Below are 23,747 nucleotides of genomic sequence, written 5' to 3' on the forward strand. Positions count from 1 at the left end.
CTGAAACATTTAAGTGTGAAAAAATTAGAAATCAGGAAGGGGGCCAACACTTTTTCACACCACTGTAATTATAATTATATTATGATATTTCCATGAAGTAGGATTCCTTACTTATAAATTGATTATTTTCGTGTTTGCTCACGACCTTCTAAATATGGTTTTTAACATTATTAGAGCCCTCTAGACATGAACTAACACCCCATAGTCATCTTTACACTCATATTATCTAATATAGTAGACATAATAAGAGTAAATAAGACTTGTGCTGGTGGGTGTTGCTGTAAATGTTTTTCCTAAGGGAGCAGAGTGAGTGACGGCCATGATGTGACGTCGAGGGTTCAGAGTAGAGTTTCAGCTTGCAGTGGGATATGACCGCAACAGTAGCCAGTGTTTTTATTAAGGATTATTTTGCCTGTTATGAGATAATTGAGACCTGCAATAAAAGCCTGTTCTTCCGGTGATCAAGTCTGGTGTGTGTGTCTCACACTCTGCTCCTGTCGTGTTAGGGCTCACCTGGCTTCTCAAACATAACCCACATTTCGACCGGGCTAAACCCACGATCCTTAACTGGAGCGCATTTTGCCATACTCATTGTCTTAAGGCGGCTCGCCCTCGCCCCGCCTCCACCCATTCCTCCACTCCTGAAGTTATTGACCTATCCGTAGTTCCTTCCGTCTATTACGACCTCCGGGAAGTGTTTGGTAAAGACCGTGCTCACTTACTTACCCCCCACCGCCCTTACGACTGCGCCATCGACATCCTGCCGGGCGCAGCGCTGCCGGCGTCACGCCTCTATAATACACTCCTGATCAAAATCTTTTTTTGATCAAAATCTTAAGACCAGTTGAAAAATTGCTGGGATTTGCATTTTGCACATTTGGATCTTAATGAGGTTTTAAGTAGAGCTACAATATGCAAAAACAAGAAGGGGGAGTGAGACAAAAAGCATTTTGAAAAAGTAATTTATTGAAAACAACAATTAAACTGAAATAGGCTGTTTATCAGCTGATCAAAAGTTTAAGACCACAGGCTATAAAAGTCAAAATCTGCTCAAAATTGTCATTTTCTGTCAGGCATTCACACCGTCATGCCCTTCTGATGGAGTAAATCAGTCATTCTACATTTTTTGAAAGATCCTGAGCATTATGGAACAAAAAAGTCAAGTGGTAGACCCAAAAAAATCACACCTGCGCTGAGCCGGAGGATCCGATTGGCTGTCCATCAAGACACAGGGCGGTCTTCCACCCAAATTAAGGTCCTTACTGGTGCCGACTGCAGCGCAATAACCATCAGACGGCATCTGCAGGAAAAGAGTTTAAAAAACAAACGAATTCAAAGACCTTGTCTCCTTCAACGCCACAAAACTGCCCGTTTAGACTTTGCCAGGGAGCATCAAACATGGGACATTGAAAGGTGGAAAAAAGTTTTATTCTCTGGTGAGAAAAAATGTAACCTTGACGGTCCAGATGGCTTCCAACGTTACTGGCGTGACAAGGAGATCCCACCTGAGATATTTACTACCCGGCACAGTGGAGGGGGGGGGTCCATCATGATCTGGGGTGCTTTTTCATTCAGTAGAACACTGGAGTTTCAGGTGGTGCAGGGTCGTCAAAAGGTGGCGGCTGCTTACGTGCAGATGTTGCAGCAGGCATCCCTCGTAACTGAGGGCCCTCGTCTGTGTGGTAACAGCTGGGTTTTTCAACAGGACAACGCTGCAGTTCACAATGCTTGCTTGACCAAGGACTTCTTCAGGGAGAACAACATCACCCTTTTGGACCATCCTGCATGTTCCCCTCATTTAAATCCCATACAGAACATTTGGGGATGGATGGCAGGGGAAGTTTATAAAAATGGCCATCATTTCCATACAGTTGATGCCCTTCGTGAAGCCATCTTCACCACTTGGAGCAATGTTCCCACTAGCCTCCTGAAAACACTCGCATCAAGCATGCCCTAACCAATTTTTGAAGTGATTAACAAGTATGGTGGAGCTACTCATTGCTGAGTCCTACTGAGAACATTGGGCCTCATTCACAAAACGTTCTTACGCACAAATGTGTTCTTAAAGCCTTCTTACGAAGATTTTTGGCATTCATGAAACGTGTTCTTAACTCACAGTTCTTAAATCTAAGAACAAATTCTACAAACGCTCAGGAGGACTCTTACGCACAAGCAAAGCTTGCGCTTTCAATGCGCAATCGCCCTCATGATGGATTTTGCAACCTGATCCCCAAAAATGTAGTGCAAATAAAATATCCCAACAATTATTTATCATCCCCTCCGTGAATCACCACCTTACCGTGGTGGAGGGGTTTGTGTGCCCGAGTGATCCTAGGAGCTATGTTGTCTGGGGCTATATGCCCCTGGTAGGGTCTCCCAAGGCAAACAGGTCCTGGGTGACGGGCCAGACCAAGAGTGATTCAGAAGACCCCTATGAATAAACACACGAGGAGAGACCGGGGCCTCACCCTGGAGCCAGGCCTGGGGGAGGGGCTCGCAGGCGAGCGTCTGGTGGTCGGGCTTTCACCCGTGGGACCCGGCTGGGCTCAGCCCGAAGAAGCCACACGGGATCTCCCCCCCGTAGACCCACCACCTGCGGGGGCAAGCATAAGGGTCCGGTGCATTGCGTTATGGGTGGCGGTCGAGGGCGGGCACCTAGGCGACCTGGTCTTCGGCGGCCAAATCTGGTTCTTGGGACATGGAACGTCACTTCTCTGGCGGGGAAGGAGCCCGAACTTGTGAGAGAGGTTGAGACATTCCGACTAGATATAGTCGGACTCACCTCGACCCACAGTTTGGGTTCTGGATCCAAACTCCTCGAGAGGGGCTGGACCTTGTTCTACTCTGGAGTTGCTGCAGGGGAGAGGCTGCGAGCTGGTGTGGGCTTATTAATAGCCCCCCGGCTCGGTGCCTCTGTGTTGGAGTCATCCCCGGTAAACGAGAGGGTCATTTCCCTACGCCTTCGGGTTGGGGAAAGGGTCCTGACTGTCATTTGTGCGTACGCGCCAAACGGCAGTTCAGAGTACCCAGCCTTCTTGGAGTCCATCAGAGAGGGTGCTGCAGAGCACCCCAACTGGTGACTCTGTCGTTTTGCTGTGGGCAATGACAGTGTGACCTGGAGGGGCGTGATTGGGAGGAACGGCCTCCCCGATCTGAACCCGTGCGGTGTGATGTTGTTGGACTTCTGTGCGAACCACAGTTTGTCCATCACAAACACCATGTTCCAGCATAAGGATGTCCATAAGTGCACATGGCACCAGGACACCCTAGGCCGCAGGTCTATGATCGACTTTGTAGTCGTATCATCAGACCTGCGTCCGCATGTTTTGGACACACGGGTAAAGAGAGGGGCTGAGCTGTCAACTGATCACCACCTGGTGATGAGTTGGATAAGATGGCGGGGGAGGATGCCGGACAGACCCGGGAGACCCAAACGTGTAGTGAGGGTGTGCTGGGAACGTTTGGCAGAGTCTCCTGTTCGTCGAGTCTTCAGCTCTCACCTCCGGCAGAGCTTCTCCTGCATCCCGGGGGAGGACGAGGATATCGAGTCCGAATGGGCTCTATTCCGTGCCTCCATTGCTGAGGCAGCCGATCGGAGCTGCGGCCGCAAGGTGGTCGGTGCCAGTCGTGGCGGCAAGCCCCGAACCCGATGGTGGACACCAGAGGTCAGGGCTGCCGTCAAGCTGAAGAAGGAGTCCTATCGAGCATGGATGGCTTGTGGGACTCCTGAAGCAGCTGACGGGTACCGGCAGGCCAAGCGGCACGCGGCTTCGGCGGTGGTCGAGGCAAAAACTCGGGTGTGGGAGGAGTTCGGTGAGGCCATGGAACACGACTTTCGGTCGGCCTCGAAGAGGTTCTGGCAAACCGTCCGGCGCCTCAGAAAGGGGAAGCAGTGCCCGGTCCACAGTGTTTACAGTGGGGACGGGAGCCTGCTGACCTCGACTGAGGATATAGTTGGGCGGTGGAAGGAATACTTTGAGGCCCTTCTCAATCCCACTGACATACCTTCCATAGAGGAAGCAGAGACTGAGGATACGAACGCGGACAGTTCCATCACCGTGGCTGAGGTATCTGGGGTAGTCAAAATGCTCCCCAGTGGCAAAGCTCCGGGGGTGGACGAGTTTCGCCCTGAATTCCTCAAGGCTTTGGATGTTGCGGGACTGTCTTGGCTGACACGTCTCTTCAACATTGCGTGGAAGTCGGGAACAGTACCTCTGGATTGGCAGACTGGGGTGGTGGTCCCCCTTTTCAAGAAGGGTGACCGGAGGGTGTGTTCCAACTATAGGGGGATCACACTCCTCAGCCTCCCTGGGAAAGTCTATTCCAGGGTGCTGGAGAGAAGGGTACGACCGTTAATCGAACCTCGGCTATAGGAGGTGCAATGTGGTTTTCGTCCTGGTCGCGGAACACTGGACCAGCTCTACACCCTTGCAAGGGTCCTGGAGGGTACTTGGGAGTTTGCCCAACCGGTCTACATGTGCTTTGTGGACCTGGAAAAGGCATTCGACCGTGTCCCTCGCGGTGTCCTGTGGGGGGTGCTCCGGGAGTATGGGATTGGTGGCGCGCTACTACGTGCCATTCAGTCCTTGTACAACCGGAGCAGGAGCCTGGTTCGCATTGCCAGTAGTAAGTCAAGCCTGTTTCCGGTGAACGTTGGCCTCCGCCAAGGCTGCCCTTTGGCACCGATTCTGTTCATAATTTTCATGGACAGAATTTCTAGGCGCAGCCAAGGTGTCGAGGGAGTCCAGTTCGGGGGCACTAGGATCTCATCTCTGCTATTTGCAGACGATGTGGTCCTGATGGCCTCATCGAGCTGTGACCTGCAGCGTTTACTGGGACGGTTTGCATCTGAGTGTGAAGCTTCTGGGATGAGACTCAGCACCTCCAAATCCGAGGCCATGGTTCTCAGTCGGAAAAGGGTGGATTGCTCCCTCCGGGTTGGGAATGAGGTCCTGCCCCAGGTGGAGGAGTTCAAGTATCTCGGGGTCTTGTTCACGAGTGAGGGAAGGTTGGAGCGTGAGGTCGATAGGCGGATCGGCGCAGCGTCTGCAGTAATGCGGTCGCTGTACCGGACCGTCGTGGTGAAGAGAGAGCTGAGCCGGAAGGCAAAGCTCTCAATTTACCGATCGATCTATGTCCCACCCTCACCTAATGGTCATGAGCTTTGGGTCATGACCGAAAGAACGAGATCGCGGATACAAGCGGCTGAAATGAGTTTTCTTCGTAGGGTAGCGGGACTCACCCTAAGAGACAGGGTGAGGAGCTCGGTTATCCGAGAGGAGCTCAGAGTAGAGCCGCTGCTCCTTCACATCGAGAGGAGCCAGCTGAGGTGGCTCGGGCATCTAGTCCGGATGCCTCCCGGACGCCTCCCTGGTGAGGTGTTTCGGGCATGCCCAGCCGGGAGAAGGCCCCGGGGAAGACCTAGGACACGCTGGAGGGATTATGTCTCACAGCTGGCCTGGGAACGCCTTGGTGTCCTCCCGGTGGAGCTGGAGGAGGTGGTCGGGGACCGGGAAGTCTGGGCTTCCCTACTGAGACTGCTGCCCCCGCGACCCGGACCCGGATAAGCGGAGGAAAATGGAATGGAATGGAATGGAATTATTTATCATCAAAACAACTAAAATATACTCCATGGATAAATATATATTCAAATCCCAATTCATCAAAAAAAAAAAAGTACCTGGCTGGACGTGCGCTGCACAGAGAGAGATTGTAAAGGGACCATTAGATTTATTTGCTGAAAGCGACGAATATTTGATGTCCCGCTTCAGGCTTCCCTCTCTGTTCTTGCAGGTGTGCAGGATCATCAGAATAACATCGCAATGAAACGTGGTGTGCCTATTGTGCACGTAGCACCCCCAGATAACGACATGCGCCCCCAGCCACGTCTTGAGCCAGAGCACGGGGCTGCTGTATTAATTAGGCAGCGTCTAATCAAATGTAACCACAGAAAAAATACATTGTCACACACAAACTATGTATTTTTACTTAATTTTTCCATCATGATTGTGTAAATATTTTCTAGAGTTTCCGAAATGATTTGGTTTCTGATTGATGGCCCACCTCCCGTTTCCTCCAGATCCTTCCGGTGCAGTCTAATCTTTTTTTTTGAGTCTATTTTAAGTCAAAACAGTTCTTTTTAACCTCTGCGGTGGCGCGTTTTTCCGTGGAAACGGCATTTATGTTTCCTGCAATGGTGCTCCATGCCGACTCTTTTTGGATGTCCTGATGACCGGTGGATACACGTGAAAATAAGGTGCTCTTGTGTTCGGTCACTCCTTGTAAAAGCACCTCTATTTCAGTAGAATTAGTTTTTCTTTCGTTTGTTGTCCAGCTGCTTCTCAGTCTTGCCCTTGCGCGTTGCCATCTCCGCCTCCAGCTGCCCGTTGCGCACGGCACATTTTTTACCTTATATAGGAAATAATAGGCGGTGACCTATGCAAATTAGGCCTCACATGCACGGGCATTGCAGTTGGCATTCATCAACCTAAGAACACCGGTGCGAACGATTATCCCTACTTAAGAACGTGTCGTGAATGTGGCGCAGTTTCCAACCCGCGCCTTCTTAAGTACACTTCTTAAGAAGACTTTTAAGAAGATGTTCGTGAATGAAGCCCATTTTTTGTTTCTCCTGTTGTTAGATTCCGCCTTTAACTCCCTCCACTCTGCAGATTTTTGAATGATGAAGAACGCTTTTAATACCCGTCTCGGTCACTTTGAATATCTTGTCATGGCTTTTGGCCTCACAAACGCCCCTGCAGTTTTTCAAAGTCATATGAATGACATCCTTCGCGATATGTTCCGCCGCTTTGTTTTTGTTTATTTAGATGACATTTTAATTTTTTCTGCTATCCTGGAGGAGCACATCCAACTGGTTTGCCTAGTTCTTCAGAGGCTCCTTATGAACCGGCTATTTGTCAAAGCAGAAAAATGCACCTTTCACTTTTTTTCTGTTCATTGTGGAGAAGGGGCAGCTCCGAGCCGACGTTGCTAAGATTCATGCTCTGGTCGAGTGGCCTGCTCCTATAACAAGGAAGCACCTTCAGAGGTTTCTGGGCTTTGCTGATATCTACCATCGGTTTATTAGGAATTTCCGTCGAGTCGCAGATCCTTTGACGAAGCTAACATCCACTAAGGTACCTTTTCACTGGACCCCAGACGCCAAGTCAGCGTTCGAAAAACTTAAGTCTCACTTCAGTGCTGCACCCGCGCTCATTCACCCTGACCCCTCCTCAATTCTTTGACAAGTTTGATGCTTCTGACACCAGCATGGGAGCCGTGCTCTGCCAGCGGTCCACCTGCGACCACCAGCCTTCTTCTCACGCCGCCTGATCCCTGCAGAGCGGAACTCCAATATTGGCAACAGGGAGTTACAGTATTAGCGGTCGTCCTAGCTTTACAGGAGTGGGGGCACTGGCTGGAGGGCCCAGAGGTCCCATTCATTGGATTACCTGGATTATCTTCGCTCCGCACAGAGGCTGAACCCCAGACAGGCACGCTCGGCCCTCGTCCTCACTAGCTTTAATTTCACCCTGACTTTCCGACCTGGCTGCCAGAACTGCAAACCAGACACCCTATATAGGCTGCATTCCCCGCCGTCCGAAGTGGCCCACCAGGAACCCATTTTACCTCAGTCCTGCATCCTCGGTGCCTGCTGCTTCTCGCATTGTGCCTCTACCAGATTAACTTTTTGTTTCTCATGGTGTAACTTTTCGCCATCGCCTTTTGTTAACGTTTTTGGTCCATTAAAGACTCCTACTACCTCCACTGCCTCTCGCCTCTGCGTCTGGGGTCCAGACACACACCGCAACGTAACATGATTGTGCTTCTATGGTTTTTACAATGTTACAAGACTTATTCGGCAATGACGTTACTCATCCTGGAATGGTCTTCTTAGTGCTTGCATGCTAGTCTGCTATCAGTTGTCCACTTTTTAAAAGGTTAAACTCTTATTTTGTAAAATTCAGTGTTGTTTTGTATGTTTGTGTCATACTGTATATAAATAGAATAGAATTAACATATAGAAGATGAACTGGCCTGATGTCCCTCCTCCTCACTGTCATGCTAGTCCCTCCCCCCCGGGGAGTTAATGTTTGATACCAGCTCGCGTATAAAAGTCTCTTCACTTTCTCTCCTTCACTTATACACCTCCATCGCCCGTGAAGGTCGGCATCATGGGAGGCTGCGTCAGGTGGTTGTGGTTCCACCGCAACTACATCATCACGGTGGGAACGCCGCTCGCTCTCCTGCCCCTTCCCCTCGTCAGCGCCACATCGGTGAGCCTGATTTCTTTTTTCTAATGTTTCTCTCATGTTCTTAGTTTTTACAAGATCATCATGTGACTTGTGCCAGCCAATCGGGAGAGACAATGATAATAAAGAACCAGTCATATATTTTTCTATATATTTAGAAGAAATAGAACAACAATGATGAAAAGCATATTAAGGGAGGAAAAAACATGATTTTTGGTGTAAAAATGTTGAATCAATGGCGTTAACGTGAGATTTCTTTTTACATGATTTCCTGTTTGTGTACCACTTGGTGCTGATCCAAACTGATGGGCTTTGGGGTATGTCAGGGTAGAGTAGTGTTTTAGCTCTTTTATCGCAACATGGAGATGTTTTGAAGGAGTGATGTCATCGTGTAAGCTTTCACTGCCGGCCGTTAGTGATTGATTGATTCATGACATTCATACTAGTTACTATTTACAACTTTATAGGCACCGTGCACAAGCTGCACCCACCTTGGCCCCGCCCCCAGCACACACACACACACACACACACACACAACCAGACCTTCATCCACACAAAATCTAATATACCACATGATGCTTCAGGAAAGCTGCTGGTGTTTTCATTGGTTCCCTCGGCTAACATGACAGCTTTAATGTGTGAATACATTTTTATTTGATTGTTATTTGAACATCATGCAAAAATAGACTGACTTCACCTTTGACCTCGAGCATCCTGGATCAGTGATCAACCAATCATAACAATGACAGATGAGACTACCGGCGTGCATAATAAAAAAAAAAAACAATAACATAAAAAAAAAGGTTCATATTTGTATAAATGTATTTTATGTATGATTATAATAGTTTTTAACATTTTCCAAAGGAAACAGTGCTGAATTTGCACATTTCCTGATTGAATACAGGGCATAAAGCTGCACTGAGGCTGTGGTGAATCTCTGCTTTCACCTTAGTGTGCAGCTGACCTTACCATCTGAGTGCACTGCACTGAGTGCACTGGAAGGTGCGTGTTTGTGTCTGTTTGTCAGCATGTGGCCAATATAATGTTTGCAGAAGCTTTTATTATACAGCCTGTGTAAGGTTGCTAATGTAAGTGTGACATCATTAATCTTGCTGATTGGACAATAAAATACAGAGAAATATCATACGCTGAGGCGCGCAGTGCGCTTCCTCACCGTCAGCTGGAAGGTGCTTGTCGCTGCCGCCCTTCTACAGCAGGGCTGCGCATTACGTCGATCGCAATCGACGTAATGCAATCGCAATCGCTTTGTAAACATCATATGACGTCAGTCAGCTGACATTAAGCTCCCCTCCTGATTTGTTGTTGCACCTCCGCGGCGAAGATGAAGTGGTTAACAGATGGCTTTTTAACCAACACACAGAAATGCAACCTTCATTTTTACTATTCCGATTACGGATAAACTAACTCCGCGGTAATATGGCTATATCTATAACTGAAATGATCCGTTCACTTGTAGCTGCTAGTTACGTTGAAAAAAGGCAATTGTTTGATGGCTCTGCTCTGGATCCCGATCTCCACTATAGAAATGTGTGTTGGCTACACTTTTGTTTGTGAAACTATTATTTCATGATTAATTGGAAAATGTACCAATTGCTGAAACCTTTTTAATGTGTTGCCTTGACTTCGGCTGCATTGTCTTTTGCATTATCATTTTTATTTCTTATGTATCTGTAATGTTTGATAGCAAATGCTAACTGGACTAATACATGAACGGTGTGTATAATGAACGCTACGTAGCTACTTTGACTGGCATGCTGCTAATGCTGCTAATGGTTCACCTTTCGTGGATTCACCCTTTTGCAGAGTCTTTTAAATGCTCATTGTGTTCTGTGTCCTTGTGGTGTATTAGAGTGATCCATCTCTGTTGCATGGGTCTGTTATTGTATTTACTACTGCTACCAGTAGAGGGCATTGTATACTCATGTGAGCGTTGAAGACGTGTCCAGAAGTGTCCATTTCAGTATGTCTCGAGCCACTACAGTCCTGTTTGGCTAAGGAGAACCCTGTGTTCTGCGTTCTGATTGGCTGTAGACCATTGTCAGTCAATCTCCTTTGTGCAGTACTGCCTGTTTCCTGTTGTTGATTGCTAGCTGCTAGCGATCATACATGCTGAATGGAGGCTGAAGTTACGCGGCTGTAAGGGTGCCTGGAATACTGTAAATGAATCTTTGGTTCGTGGAGGACGAGGAGGAGGAATATGTTTTAACAAGGATACAAAAACACTACAGTCTAACTGCGCCAGGACAAGCCACGATCAGAGGAGTGAGTCACTTCATTTCTTGTGTCCAATCTTGTAAGTTGATCATTAAAATTCTAACAAAATCTGAACTTTAAGAGTGTTTAAACAAGAGAGAAATGCGATAAAATGTTAATGATTGTCTGAGAAAAGTCTATAAAGTGTATGGTGAGGGGTTTTACAGCCTTAAAAACATATAATAATTGTACAAAAATATAGTCGGCTACTTTGCGGATTTCACTTATTGCGGGCTATTTTGGGAACCTATCCCTCGCAGAACACTGTATACAGAACTATTGAGGAATTGTGTGTAATTACCATTATTGCCATATTGAATTGAATTATTGAGTGATATCAATTATTTTGATTAGACTAAGTCCACAACTTACGAACATCCGACATGCGAACATTCGGAGATACGAACGCAAACTGACTGGTCTATATTTTCATGTATTTTGCCTTGTAGTAACTCCATATTTATACTGCTATATGCTTGACCAGTAGAGGGCACTGTGACACTGCTAATGGGACCAACAGGTAGAGGAAAAAGAGGAAAAGGAGAGAGAAAGGCTAAGTTGTAGTTGTATGATAAAACAATTACCTAAATTACGTATTATTATATCATTTTTATTATTGTTTTTTTCATTAATTATCCTAGTTTAATATTACTACTGCATCCAAACTCATTTACATACATACGCATATACTGTATATGTATACACGTACATGTAGTACCTATATCATTGGTAATGTTACATTTTTTTCGACTTAAGAACAAATCGACTTGCGACCGGTCATCTGGAACCAATTGTGTTCGTTGGTTGGGGACCTAGTGTACCTGTAAACTTATATGTTGTTATATATTTTCCCCCTTTTTATTGTAATAAATAGATCATTAATAATAATAAATAATTGATTCGATTTATATAGCGCTTTTCAAGGTACCCAAAGCACTTTACAGCGAACCCATTATTCATTCACTCCTCAGTCACACACTGGTGGTAGTGATCTACAACTGCAGCCACAGCTTTCCGTGTGGAAACATGGAAAAGTGATCATTTCGGGCTCGTATCTTGCATGCTGAAAAAGTGTGTGCACCCAATATATATGTGCAATGTACATAAATACTCATATTGCTAAATAAACCAAATATATTATCTATGTTTATAGTAAGAGGTAGATCTTTGGGACGTGGTCATTTCAAAAGTAGCTCGCAGGCTGAAAACGTGTGGGCATCCCCGGTATATGGCATGCATCTGCCGTACTATCTTACTGCTCATCTTTAAGACATACACACACACCCACACACAGTACATGCACCGATTCGTAAAGGGTGGGACAGGCGGCGGTATTCCTGGTGTAAAAAGAGCAGTAATAAAATTTAATGTGTGTTTTGGACAAAGGTAACTGCTATCTGCTCGTCGAAAGTGTTATTATGGCCTATTAAACTGTGTGCATGCATGTGTTCGTGCGTGTGTGTGCGCAGGAGGCACGTTGCGGATATGTCATCCTCCTGATGGCGCTCTACTGGTGCACCGAGTGTTTGCCTCTGGCAGTGACGGCCATGTTGCCCGTGGTCCTCTTCCCCATGATGGGCATCATGCAGGCTGGACAGGTAACGGCCATACAAGTGTAAAAAGAAGTTAAGCACCGTTCATAGTAAGTGGAAAAAAACAGCACCAGTTTCTCACATGATGCCATGCATGCTTCGATCTCCAATTTTTTTCCAAAGTTTGATGTGACTTTTTCCAACGTGTAGAACGTCAGGAACGCTCGACTTCATCGGTTCTACTGAAGTTCTGTTTCTAAATAGAGAAGGCAATTTGTGTAGAAATTGCGTGTAAATGCTGACAAGCTGGAGCTGAACTGAAATGCGGATTACGGAAAAGGTGGAATTACAGAGAAAAAGTGGGGAATTTTTGTCAGTTGGAAAATATTTTTTGGGAATGTTTTGAAGGGGTTGAGAAATGCTGAGAATAGAACTACTATTCATTTTATTTGGAATTTTTTGGGGGCCAGAAAATGGAATTCTGAAAAAATCAGGAAATTTTTAAGCTTGAAAAATAGATAACACGAATGTTTTGAATGTGCTGAACATTTTGCTTTTGGAATGGTTTAAATGAATTGAGAAATATGGATGTAATAAGAATTCTTAAGACAAAATGGCATTTGTGTTTCTGAAATGTGAAATTTTGGGGAAAGTAGATTGCCTGAATGAGCTGAATGTTTGAATGTAGGAATCAGAATCAGAATCAGCTTTTTTGGGCAAGTATGCTTAAACAAACAAGGAAGTTGACTTTGGAATGGTTTGAATGGGTTGAGAAATGTGGGGAAATCCCATTTTTGGGCAGGAAAATGAATTCCAGAAAAATAGATAGCCTGAGTGTTTTGTATGTGGTGAACATTTTGATGGGGGAATAGTTTGAAGGGATAAAGAAATGTGGGAGTAGTAAGAGTTCTCAAGATCAAAGGGAATTTGGAATGTGGAATTGCAGGAAAAGTTGCAGGAAAAATTTTTTATGGGGAAAAAATGAGCTGAATGTTTTCCTGTTGGAATGATGTGAATCGATTGAGCAATGTGGAAGTTTTAAAAAAATGGTGTATTTATTTTCAAAAGAAATTTTGTCACGGAAAATGTGGCATAACAGAAAATAGGGGGGAGAATGTGTCATAATAATAAATAGCCTGAATAGGGCTGCATGGTGGCCTAGTGGTTAGCATGTTGGCCAACACAGTAACAGTCTGGAGATTGGGAAGACCTGGGTTTGATTCTCCCTTGGGCATTTCTGTGTGGAGTTTGCATTTTCTCCCTGTGCATGCGTGGGTTTTCTCCGGGTACTCCAGTTTCTTCCCACATTCCAAAAACATGCATGTTAGGTTAATTGGATTAATTAATTGGAGAATCTAAATTGTCCATAGGTATGAATGTGAGTGTGAATGGTTGTTTGTCTATATGTGCCCTGCGATTGGCTGGCGACCAGTCCAGGCCTGTTGCCCGAAGTCAGCTGGGATAGGCTCCAGCAAGCCCCCATTAAGAGAGGAGAAGCGGTATAGAAAATGGATGGATGGATAGCCTGAACATTTTGATCTGGTCATGGAAATGGTTTGAAATGTAGAAGTAGTAAGAATTCTCAAGATCAAAGGGACTTTGGAAAAGTGATAATTTTTAGGTTGTAGACAACTGCTGTGCTGAATGAGCTGAATGTTTTCACGTTGGAATGGTTTGAATCTGTTGAGAAATGTGAACAATGGGAATATCATCACAGAAAATATGGGAATTTTGGGGGGAATGTGTCACTTTTGATGTTGGAATGGTTTGAATTTGGTGAGAAATGTGGACGTACTTGAGCGTCCAATAATGGATAGATGAAGAATAACATAATGTGTGAATGAATGAATGAACATTCACGCCATTAATTCCAAAGAAAAAAACAGGAGTCTCTTCACATGACTTGAACTTTGGAGTCCATCCATCTACTCGGTCACAGGTCAGAGGTGTGTTGTTGCAGGTCAGCATCGAATACCTGAAAGACACCAACATGCTTTTCATTGGTGGAATGCTGGTGGCCATCGCGGTGGAGCAGTGGAACCTCCACAAGCGCATCGCTCTCCGTGTTCTGCTGCTGGTGGGCGTCCGGCCAGCCCTGTAAGAGCCTCCCCTGGATGAACTCCCCCTCCTTCTCCTTCTCAAATCATTAGTTCTCATGCGTTCCTCTTCCTCAGGCTGATGATGGGCTTCATGATGGTGACGTCTTTCCTTTCCATGTGGATCAGCAACACAGCCACTACCGCCATGATGCTGCCCATCGCCCACGCCGTGCTACTGCAGCTGAAGGCCACAGAGCTTCGGGCTGAGCGCCATGACCTGCGGGCTGAAGAGAACCGTGCCTTTGAGCTGGAGACCTCGGCACCAAAGCAGGAAGTGACAGAGCAGAAGCAGAGGGATGCCACGCAGGATGACGCCATGCGTAAATAGACATGTCATCTCATGGGAGGCACTCCTGATGTTCTTTTTGTGAACAAAACGTTGTGCTTGTCAGGTGAAGTGGACAGCATCCCAGAGCCACAGCAGGAGCCCAGCAGGACGTTGGCGGAGGAACAGTATGAGCAGCTGTCCAAAGGAATGAGTCTCAGTGTTTGTTACTCGGCCAGCATCGGAGGCACCGCCACGCTGACTGGAACCACACCCAACCTCATCCTGAAGGGTCAAGTTGACAAGTAGGACACTCAGACCTGACAAACAGAACCTTGTCTTCCTAAGCTCAAAACCCGTTTCCTTGCTGGTCTGCAGGCTCTTTCCCGGTAACAATGACGTCATCAACTTCGCCAGCTGGTTTGGTTTTGCCTTCCCCAACATGTTTCTGATGCTGGTTCTGTCCTGGCTATGGCTGCAGTTCATGTTCCTGGGCTTCAAGTAAGAAAACACGTCTTCGCTCGACCCAAAATGTTCCACCCGTCACGTGCGTCCTCCTCACTCAGCCTCCGGCAGACGTTCGGCTGTGGCGCAGCAAGCGAGCGAGACCGGGAGGCCTACGCTGTCATGAAGGAGGAGTACAGGAAGTTGGGCAGATTGAAGTTCGCAGAGGGGGCAGTGCTTACCGTCTTTGTCCTGCTGGTGCTGCTGTGGTTCACCAGAGAGCCGGGCTTCATCGATGGCTGGGCCACTGTGCTCTTCAACAAAAAGGGCCCGTGAGTAGAACCAGCAGAACCGCCTTCTTTCTTGTTTGGGTTTTTTAGCACGTCAGTCCTGTAGCTCAGTGATCCTCAACCCCCGGGCCGTGGGTCATTTGGTACCGGGTCGCAAAGAAAGGAAAAATCATTTCCATGATGTTTTATTTTGAAAAGTGGACGGATTCTCTCTGTTACAGCCGTCTCACTTGACGCATGTCCATAGTGTGTGTGCTAACTTTCTCTCGCCGCACAGATAGACTACTACTGTATTTTTAGCATTTTGCTTTCACCTCATATTTGGTGTCAAATGCTGATACTATGTGGGAATGCATAAAGGTAAGTTTGGATGACTTATTGAGTGCTAATGTGCACATTTGTCTCAAGTGAATTCATGCTAGCACACTGTCTTTTACCACACACTTCAAACAGCGATAAAACGACTCTTTGTTTTACACAATACATAATAAATAAGATAAATTAGATCGCAATGTACAATGTCAGTCCTCATGTCCATCTTTCCTGTCTTCATGTCCGTCCTGCTGATCCCCCCGGTCCGCGGGACATTTGTGGGAACACAAGCCGGTCCGTGGGTCAAAAATGGTTGGGGACCACTGCTGTAGCTGGCACTCATGCTCTTTACAAAGCAACACACAGCAAGCTTTTTTCACCACAGCTCGATCAGCTGGTTGATTTTGGGCCATTGCATCACTTGACCCCAATGCAAGCAGACTGTAATGTGACTAAATCGCGATGAAACTCTTGTATTGGATGTCAGTAGCGTATGCAGGTTTTCCTAATGAAGTGGCTGCTCATGTTTGTGTGTGCATCAGCTTTGTTTCAGACGGGACCGTCGCCGTCTTCATATCCTTGCTCTTCTTCATCATTCCCTCCCGGTTGCCGCGGTGTGGAAGCTACGGCTGCGACGACACAGGTGATGCGTGAGCTGGTTCCCCTGCTGACCAATCACGGTGCCGGCTTCAAACATCATGTGCATTCTTGCAGGTAAGGTGGTTAAGGCTCCCGCCACGCTGCTCAACTGGCGGGTGGTCCACGAGCGAATGCCATGGAACATCGTGCTGCTGCTCGGAGGAGGCTACGCACTGGCCACAGGAAGTGAGGTGACGCCTTGATGTTTGTTTTTGTGTTTGAGGAGGAAGATCTCAGCCACGTGATGTAGGTCAACATCAGTAGTCTTTTTGCCGATAAAACATATTTGTCTGGCAGGTGTCGGGTCTCTCTACGTGGCTCGGCGAGAGTTTGGCGCCCTTGGAGAAGATTCCCGCCTACGGCATCTCACTGCTGCTCTCCCTGATGGTGGCGACGTTTACGGAATGTTCCAGCAACGTCGCCACCACCACGCTCTTCCTGCCCATCCTGGCCTCCATGGTGAGACGCCCACACCGAGCAGAGGTCCGGCTAGTGACTGACATGAGTTTCTTGGCAGGCCATCACCATCAAGATCCACCCGCTGTACGTGATGCTGCCCTGCACCATCGCTGCCTCGCTGGCCTTCATGCTGCCTGTGGCCACCGCCCCCAACGCCATCGCTTTTTCGTTTGGAAACCTCAAAGTCATGGACATGGTGAGGCACGCATGAACAACATCCGCAACAAGCAGCTTATTGCTTTTCAGTGACAAGTGACAGAATTCCTCTGGCAGACAGAAGGCTCTGGATGTTGAGGGACTGTCTTGGCTGACACGTCTCTTCAACATTGCGTGGAAGTCGGAAACAGTTCCTTTGGGTTGGCAGACCAGGGTGGTGGTCCCCTTTTCAAGAAGGGTGACCGGAGGGTGTGTCAAGTATCTCAGGGTCTTGTTCACGATTGAGGGAAGGTTGGAGCGTGAGGTCGATAGGCGGATCGGCGCAGCGTCTGCAGTAATGCGGTCGCCGTATTAAACCGTCGTGTTGAAGAGAGAGCTGAGCCGGAAGGCAAAGCTCTCAATTTACCGATAGATCTATGTTCCCACCCTCACCTATGGTCATGAGCTTTGGGTCGTGACTGAAAGAACGAGATCGCGGATACAAGCAGCTGAAATGAGTTTCCTTTGTAGAGTGACTGGACTCATCCTAAGAGATAGGGTGAGGAGCTCAGTCATCCGGGAGGAGGTCAGAGTAGAGCCGCTGCTCCTTCACATCGAGAGGAGCCAACTGGCTCGGGCCTCCCGGACGCCTCCCTGGTGAGGTGTTCCGGGCATGCCAGGAAGGCCCCGGGGCAGACCGAGAACACGCTGGAGGGATTATGTCTCACAGCTGGCCTGGGAATGCCTTGGTGTCCTCCTGGTGGAGCTGGAGGAGGTGGCCGGGGACCGGGAAGTCTGGGCTTCCCTACTGAGACTGCTGTCGCCGTGAACAGAGACCCGGATAAGCGGAGGAAAATAGATGGATGGATGGATGGATGGATGGAGTGACAAGACAAACTCAAGCAGGATGTTGTGACACAGCCACTTCCTGTCCCTGCAGGTCAAAGCTGGCTTCATGCTGAACATCATTGGAATTGTGACCATCAACGTAGGTATCAACACATGGGGCTTTGCCATGTTTGACATGAGCACCTTTCCTCAGTGGGCCAACATCTCCCTGCCTTAGCTGAGGACACACAGCAGGACGAACATGAAGACAGGAAAGATGGACATGAGGACTGACAAATGGACAATAAGACAGTGACTCTGTCTATATGTAAACAGCAAAGCTTTTTTTTTACCAAACATTTTTTGTTCAGCGGATGACTATTATTCTTCCATTACAATATGCACACTCAACAAAAATATAAATGACTGGTTCTCTGAACCGCCAAAATCCCCCCAGTAAAGTATAACTGCACGTTTTGTAGTGGCCTTTTATTGTAGCCAGCCTGTGCAATAATCATGCTGTATAATCGGCATCTTGATATGCCACACCTGTGAGGTGGATGGATTATCTCGGCAAAGGAGAAGTGCTCACAAACACAGATTTAAGCAAATGTGTGAACAATATTTGAGAAAACTATGCCTGTTGTGTGCAGTGCATGTAAAACGTTTTAGATCTCTCGATGAAAGCTGAGCGCAAAAAACAGAAGCGTTGCGTTTATACCTTTGTTGAGTGTATTTCCTATTTCATACAGAGCAGTGATGGAATGGTATGATGAATGTGTAGAAATACAGTGAAATGGTCAATAGATTTCAGCGTTGTGTACTGCCGCCAGTGTGCAGGGTGTCAATCAAACAGCCTAGTGGGTGTGGCTGATGTACAGGGCAGTTGTGGTTGAGCCCTGCGAATTTTGCCTGACCACAAGTGGCCACACAAAGAAATAAGAAAAACAAGTTGGGTAAAAAATAACAACAACAACAAGAAAAACAGTCACCCATTATTTACAAAATATCAATTCAATCTTTATTTTTGCTACTTTCATCATTCACAAAATAATTGTATCCATAAATGTACGTTTAAGTTACAAGTTGGTATTGCACAGTGTCGTTCTGTCTTTAGTTGAAATGCTGAGATGTTCATGTGACATGTAACAAACATTTTCTTTTAAATTTTTGAAAAGTTCCAAGTTGTTGAAAAGTTAAACGTTGTTTTATTATACTATTATAAATATTTTACGACCTATTTTATTCCAGACGTGAACAAAGTCACATGAGGCGCACACACATACACACACACTTTGTAATCGATGAAAATGAAAGACCAGGAAGTACCACTCATAACAACTGCGACATCATCATCATCATCATTGTAACCCCTAAAAAACCTGTTAAAACGTGTTAATGTTTCACACACACACACACACACACACACACTCTCTCACTGTCGACTTCCTGGTTGGTCCACTTTGAACAGAACCACCACAGCCACACACGAGAGGAGGGAGACAATGTGATTGACAGGCAGCAGCCAATGTCCCGCCTCCTGGTCTACGTGCCTCCATTGTAGGAGTAGTCAGCCTTGTTGTGCATCACCAGCTTATTGTCCACAAAGTAAAAACTGTCTGATTGGGTCTCATATGGATGCAGGATCATGTCCTGGACTGGGAACACACACATGCACCCGCATTACAACATCATAAAACATGTGTGGGTATATTGTTTTCTGTTCAATCTAATGATGACATTGCGGTGTGTGTGTGTGTGTGTGTGTGTGTGTGTGTGCACTCACTGACGTCGTCAGAAAGAGGCGGGAAGTTGTAGATGTGCTCGCAGGTGTTCTTGCTGCCGGGCATGCAGAAGCCAAACTCAAAGTCAAAGCTTTTGAGCAGCTTCTCTCTAAAGTAGTGGCGCTCGATCATGCGGAAGTGTTGGATGGGCTCCTCGCCCACCGTGAACTCCACGCTGAAGGGTGGGACAGGGAGGGATAAGAGATCCACAGACAGGAAGTTGAACCGTTGCGTCGCTCGTGCTTACACTTACGTGGCGCCGACCTGCCGCAGTCGCAGGAAGGCGGGCGTGAAGTGGTACCGCACGAAGCGGCCTGCGTTTGGATCCACGTCTTTCTTTTCGCCGCTTTTGTCTGAGGAAGAATACTGTCTTTTAGTGGACACGTCACATGACCTAAAGGAGCCCTATCCCCTATGAGTGGCTTTTAAAATGATATAGGATCCCAGTGGGGCACTACAGAAGAGTATATTTCTTTTCATAAAATGCTCCATAGAGCTGACATAAATCTGGCTGACATGCTTGGATTCCGTAGTCTAGAATTGTCATTGCTCATTGCTCAAGTTAAAAGTAATTTATCTCTTTTATTCATGATTGATATGTATTTATATGCATTTCCAATAGTTTTCTGCAACTTATATAACTCTAAACTATAAAACTATTTTTAAAAAAGTGTTTTGTGTTAATATTTTTGGCTGACTGGAACAGAATAATTGGATTTATGTGATTTATTATGGGGAAAATTGATTTGGTTAGAGTATGTTTCAGTTTAAGTCGAACCTTCTGGAACGGATTATGATGATGCTAACCAAGGTTCCACTGTACATACATAAATCTGAAACATTGCATATCTTTAAAGACGGGAAAGTGCAGTGCGTGGACTGGCCTGTAGAGGGCGGCTTGGTGATCTCAAACAGCACCGTGCCTGTCTCCATGTCTCGAATCTTGAACCTGGTGAAGTCGATGTTGTAGATGTTGTGCTCCGGGCCGCAGAGGTAGTCTGACAAGTCATAACACATCGTTATTGGTGATTATTCTATCCATTAGGTACATCCTATTACAGTATGTTCCAAACAGTCATCATGTGCGGTGGTTCAAAGAATACCAGTGCTGTTTGCATTCATGCCCGTGTGGACAGAACCGGCTTCACAACAAAATGCAGGAGTTATTTTTACTCCTCTAATCCTTCCCACCCTCAGCCGCTGTCACGGCTTATTAGCAGCGACTTCCTACTTCCTGCTGGTCTTGATGAAGCTGCTTCCTAACATCCATGGTGGGCTTATTATCACCAAGTTCTGATCAACCTGAACGGACAAGGCCCAATCCTCCCCTTGCCTCACTGCAGGAGGTGCATCATGATGTTGCTGGTGATGTCTTCAGTGAGCTGTGATGAGAGGCCAGCGTGTCCATGTCAACCCAGAGACACTCAGAACAATGATGAGTGTCTTCTTCATGCTGAGGACCATTTCTTCATGAGGATCTCATGTTGCCAGTTGATCTAAGTGACGCAGGCTGTCGTGGTGATGCTGCTTCCAACAATCCACAATGATTGACAGCCCAGCTAACCAATGGCAACACAACTGCTTGGTGGAAAAGAAGGCTTGCTTGTTTTTAGCCTCATAATAGGGGTGTCTGGGGGGATATTTTTGGTCCCCATTTTTTATTGGCCCTGAGCATATTCTGTAAATAACATTTTATGAATTATTACATTTTGAGCTATTACATTACATTCATTTGCTTTGTCACCTATAACACAAAGCTAAGATGTTTTAGTTAAGCATATTGCATTGGATTGGTTTTAGCACCTTTAATGCACGAAATGTATCAAGGTGCCTCACCCCCGCCCCACATCCTTCAATTTTTTCATACATGTCCCTCAACAGTAAATATTTGGACAGCCTTGTGAGGACATCATTTGCAGATTAGACAACTTTCTGTGTGCATGGATGTTAGTAATTAACATTTCATGAGAGGGTGTAACATACAGTATTTAAAGAGGTTAAAGGGAGACTGTGCATTAACGTCTGCATTTAGATGCGGATGCAATTATCTCCACACACACGCGCGCGCGCGCGCACACACGCACACGCATGCAGAAACACACACAGCAGACTATGTCAAGCAATTTCAGTCACCACTGGTGATGTTGAATTCATGTTGTGTTCATGTTGTGACACACCTGTCACCCGTCATGAGTGTGTGCTGACCACACACACACACACACACACACACAGGTGCAATGATGACAAGAGTATATGACAAGTGAATATCCAGCTGTATATCTTACATAACGGCGTGGACACTGTGATGACGTCACTGGCGTTGACGTGACTCACATACTCAGCATGCAGACGGACTCACTGTGGGTGATGTTGTCCAGGCCCAGGACGTCGTCCACCGTGATGACCGAGGAGGACAGCAGCTCCTCTTCCGCCCTCCTCACCTTCATGCTGGGCTTGGAGCTTCTGCCTGCATCGCTCTCTGTGGAGCTCGGCGGCTCTTGGCTACTGCCTCGCATCCTCCTCCTCCTCTGTGAGACTGCCTCTCTCTTCCTCCCGCCCTCCTTACTCTTGGATGTGTGTGCAACGTGTGCATCATCAGCCTCACTGTGCGAGTGCAGCCTGAGAAATGCATTTGAAAAAGAGGCGGCAGATTTGCGTTAACCCGTCAGAAGCCAGAGCCGTTTGTGATTAGGAGTAAAAAGATGGATACTGTATACCGTAGGTTCTCAAAGTAGGGTACGCCAATTGTCATAGGGCGTACGTCAATAAACATTAAAAACAGTTAGCGCCTAACATGAAAATGAGGCGCTGGTTGTATGTATTTTTGTATTTCGGATACTTTTAAGAAGGGGGTAGTGGTTCTGTTAGATTTGGGACACCATGGAACGATTCCGGTCAGATAATAATTTGATCATCTATATTGTGCAAGTGGATAGGCTCTTTTAGCAGCACGTGTGTGGCCAGAGGAGCGTGGGTTTGTCCAAAGGAGGGTTTGTCCAAAGGGGTGTGTGTGTCCAAAAGGCTGCGTGTGGTCTTGTTGGGTCCCACAACGCACACAAATGATGGACACTTCATACTCAATAAACGGATCAAAACTAGCAAATCAGTGCTGAGCTAGCGTTTTTCTTTTCTAAGAATGGTGCATTCAGGTGCATCACGTAACTCCTCGGGCAAAAGTTTCTTCTGCATTCAGGGACACTTGGAAAGCACATGCAGCCCAAATCACGTGATATTTACAAAAACAACCACGTGTTGCTCATAACAGTAAGACAATGTTAAAAAATGTTCTACTTATAACAGACATCAATGTTAAACAAATAGACTTTGGACAGATGCGGCTTTCTCAAGCTCAAATTGAAGCCATTCAAACGGAAGGATGCCAACATCACACTGGAATAAAGATATGTAGGATGATTACTTATCTATTTATTAGTGCTGATGTCAAACTTTATCCATTTATTTACTTTCACCATTATTATATTTTCACCATGCAAAATGCATGCTTTTGAATTACTATAAAATGAATTAACCAAGTACTTCTGTTCAGTATTTCAAGTTAATTAAGATAAAAAGGCGTATGTTTTTTAAGTGTGCCGTAGTAGGGGGTACATGGCTTCAGGTCAAATGTCTGAAGGGGTACGCCACTGTAAAAGGTTTGGGAACCACTGCTGATACCACACACCAAGTGGAACACTATCAAAGGCTGTTTCCACCACTGAAAGAAATATCCCAGTAGTAAGTCATGTTTATGGGATAAAAAGTCAAAATTATGAGATAAAAAAAAAGTAAAGCCAACTATGCTAACACAAAACACGTTTTTATAATTTTACTGTTATAGTTTTACATGAAAACAACTATTCAAAATGCATATAAATGATGAATGAAAAGGATAAATAAACATTTAAGGTTACTTTTACCTTCATTGAAGACTTGATTCTTGACAACTGTTCCCAAAGACACGATGTGGCAGCGAGACACCACAAGGACCCCATTTCCTGTTATGCCATGAGTTATTAATTGAATTCAATAGTGTTTCTCACCTCAATAACCCAAAATGAAGCCAAACAAAGTTAAGTGCCAGCATTTGATGACGATGAGAAACAATATTGAATTCAAGACATCACTCATGACAAAACAAGAAAATGGTGTCCGTGTGGTGTCTCACAGCCACATCTTGTCTTTGGGAACATTCACGTCTTCAGTGAAGGTAAAAGGAACCTAATTATCCCTTTCATTTCTCATTTATATGCATTGAGAATAGTTTTATGCATGTAAAAGTATAATTTTAAAACTATAGAAACGTGTTCTGTGTTAACATTTTTGAGAGTCAACCGCTGACGACTTCATAGACGAGCGACATAGCTGACTTCCGGTTCCAGTTGCTATTTTGTTAGCAAGCTATGCTACATAAAAATACATAAACAACACAGTTGG

The 23,747-nt window shown here is 46.1% G+C and overlaps 2 protein-coding genes across 3 annotated transcripts in view; one reads left to right on the forward strand and one right to left on the reverse strand.

Annotated features, from left to right (window-relative positions):
- slc13a2 (solute carrier family 13 member 2) overlaps nt 1–18,696 on the forward strand; it is a 27,000-nt gene extending 8,304 nt beyond the window's left edge. Inside the window, exons 1-13 of one of the 2 annotated variants that reach the window (XM_054756001.1) lie at nt 9,187–9,254; nt 10,364–10,535; nt 11,996–12,124; nt 14,019–14,155; nt 14,233–14,477; nt 14,550–14,727; nt 14,801–14,923; nt 14,989–15,198; nt 16,011–16,111; nt 16,183–16,298; nt 16,405–16,566; nt 16,625–16,762; nt 17,642–18,696. In XM_054756001.1, the coding sequence (XP_054611976.1) occupies nt 10,434–10,535; nt 11,996–12,124; nt 14,019–14,155; nt 14,233–14,477; nt 14,550–14,727; nt 14,801–14,923; nt 14,989–15,198; nt 16,011–16,111; nt 16,183–16,298; nt 16,405–16,566; nt 16,625–16,762; nt 17,642–17,767 (1,767 nt within the window). In that variant the 5' untranslated portion in view covers nt 9,187–9,254; nt 10,364–10,433 and the 3' untranslated portion in view covers nt 17,768–18,696. Of the gene's footprint in view, nt 1–8,165; nt 8,277–9,186; nt 9,255–10,363; nt 10,536–11,995; nt 12,125–14,018; nt 14,156–14,232; nt 14,478–14,549; nt 14,728–14,800; nt 14,924–14,988; nt 15,199–16,010; nt 16,112–16,182; nt 16,299–16,404; nt 16,567–16,624; nt 16,763–17,641 lie in introns of those variants that run through there. The other variant, XM_054756000.1, reaches the window with a different exon arrangement.
- LOC129169514 (protein unc-119 homolog A-like) lies at nt 18,519–21,953 on the reverse strand. The gene is made up of 5 exons (XM_054756017.1): nt 21,673–21,953; nt 20,198–20,311; nt 19,567–19,666; nt 19,316–19,488; nt 18,519–19,187 (listed from the first exon to the last, which is right to left on the reverse strand). The coding sequence occupies exons 1-5, from the start codon at nt 21,827–21,829 to the stop codon at nt 19,075–19,077; spliced, it is 657 nt and encodes a 218-aa protein (XP_054611992.1). The 5' UTR covers nt 21,830–21,953; the 3' UTR covers nt 18,519–19,074.
- Nucleotides 21,954–23,747: the final 1,794 nt, after the last annotated feature.

The sequence above is a fragment of the Dunckerocampus dactyliophorus genome, chromosome 16 (assembly GCF_027744805.1).
Source record: "Dunckerocampus dactyliophorus isolate RoL2022-P2 chromosome 16, RoL_Ddac_1.1, whole genome shotgun sequence".
NCBI classification, from domain to species: domain Eukaryota; kingdom Metazoa; phylum Chordata; class Actinopteri; order Syngnathiformes; family Syngnathidae; genus Dunckerocampus; species Dunckerocampus dactyliophorus.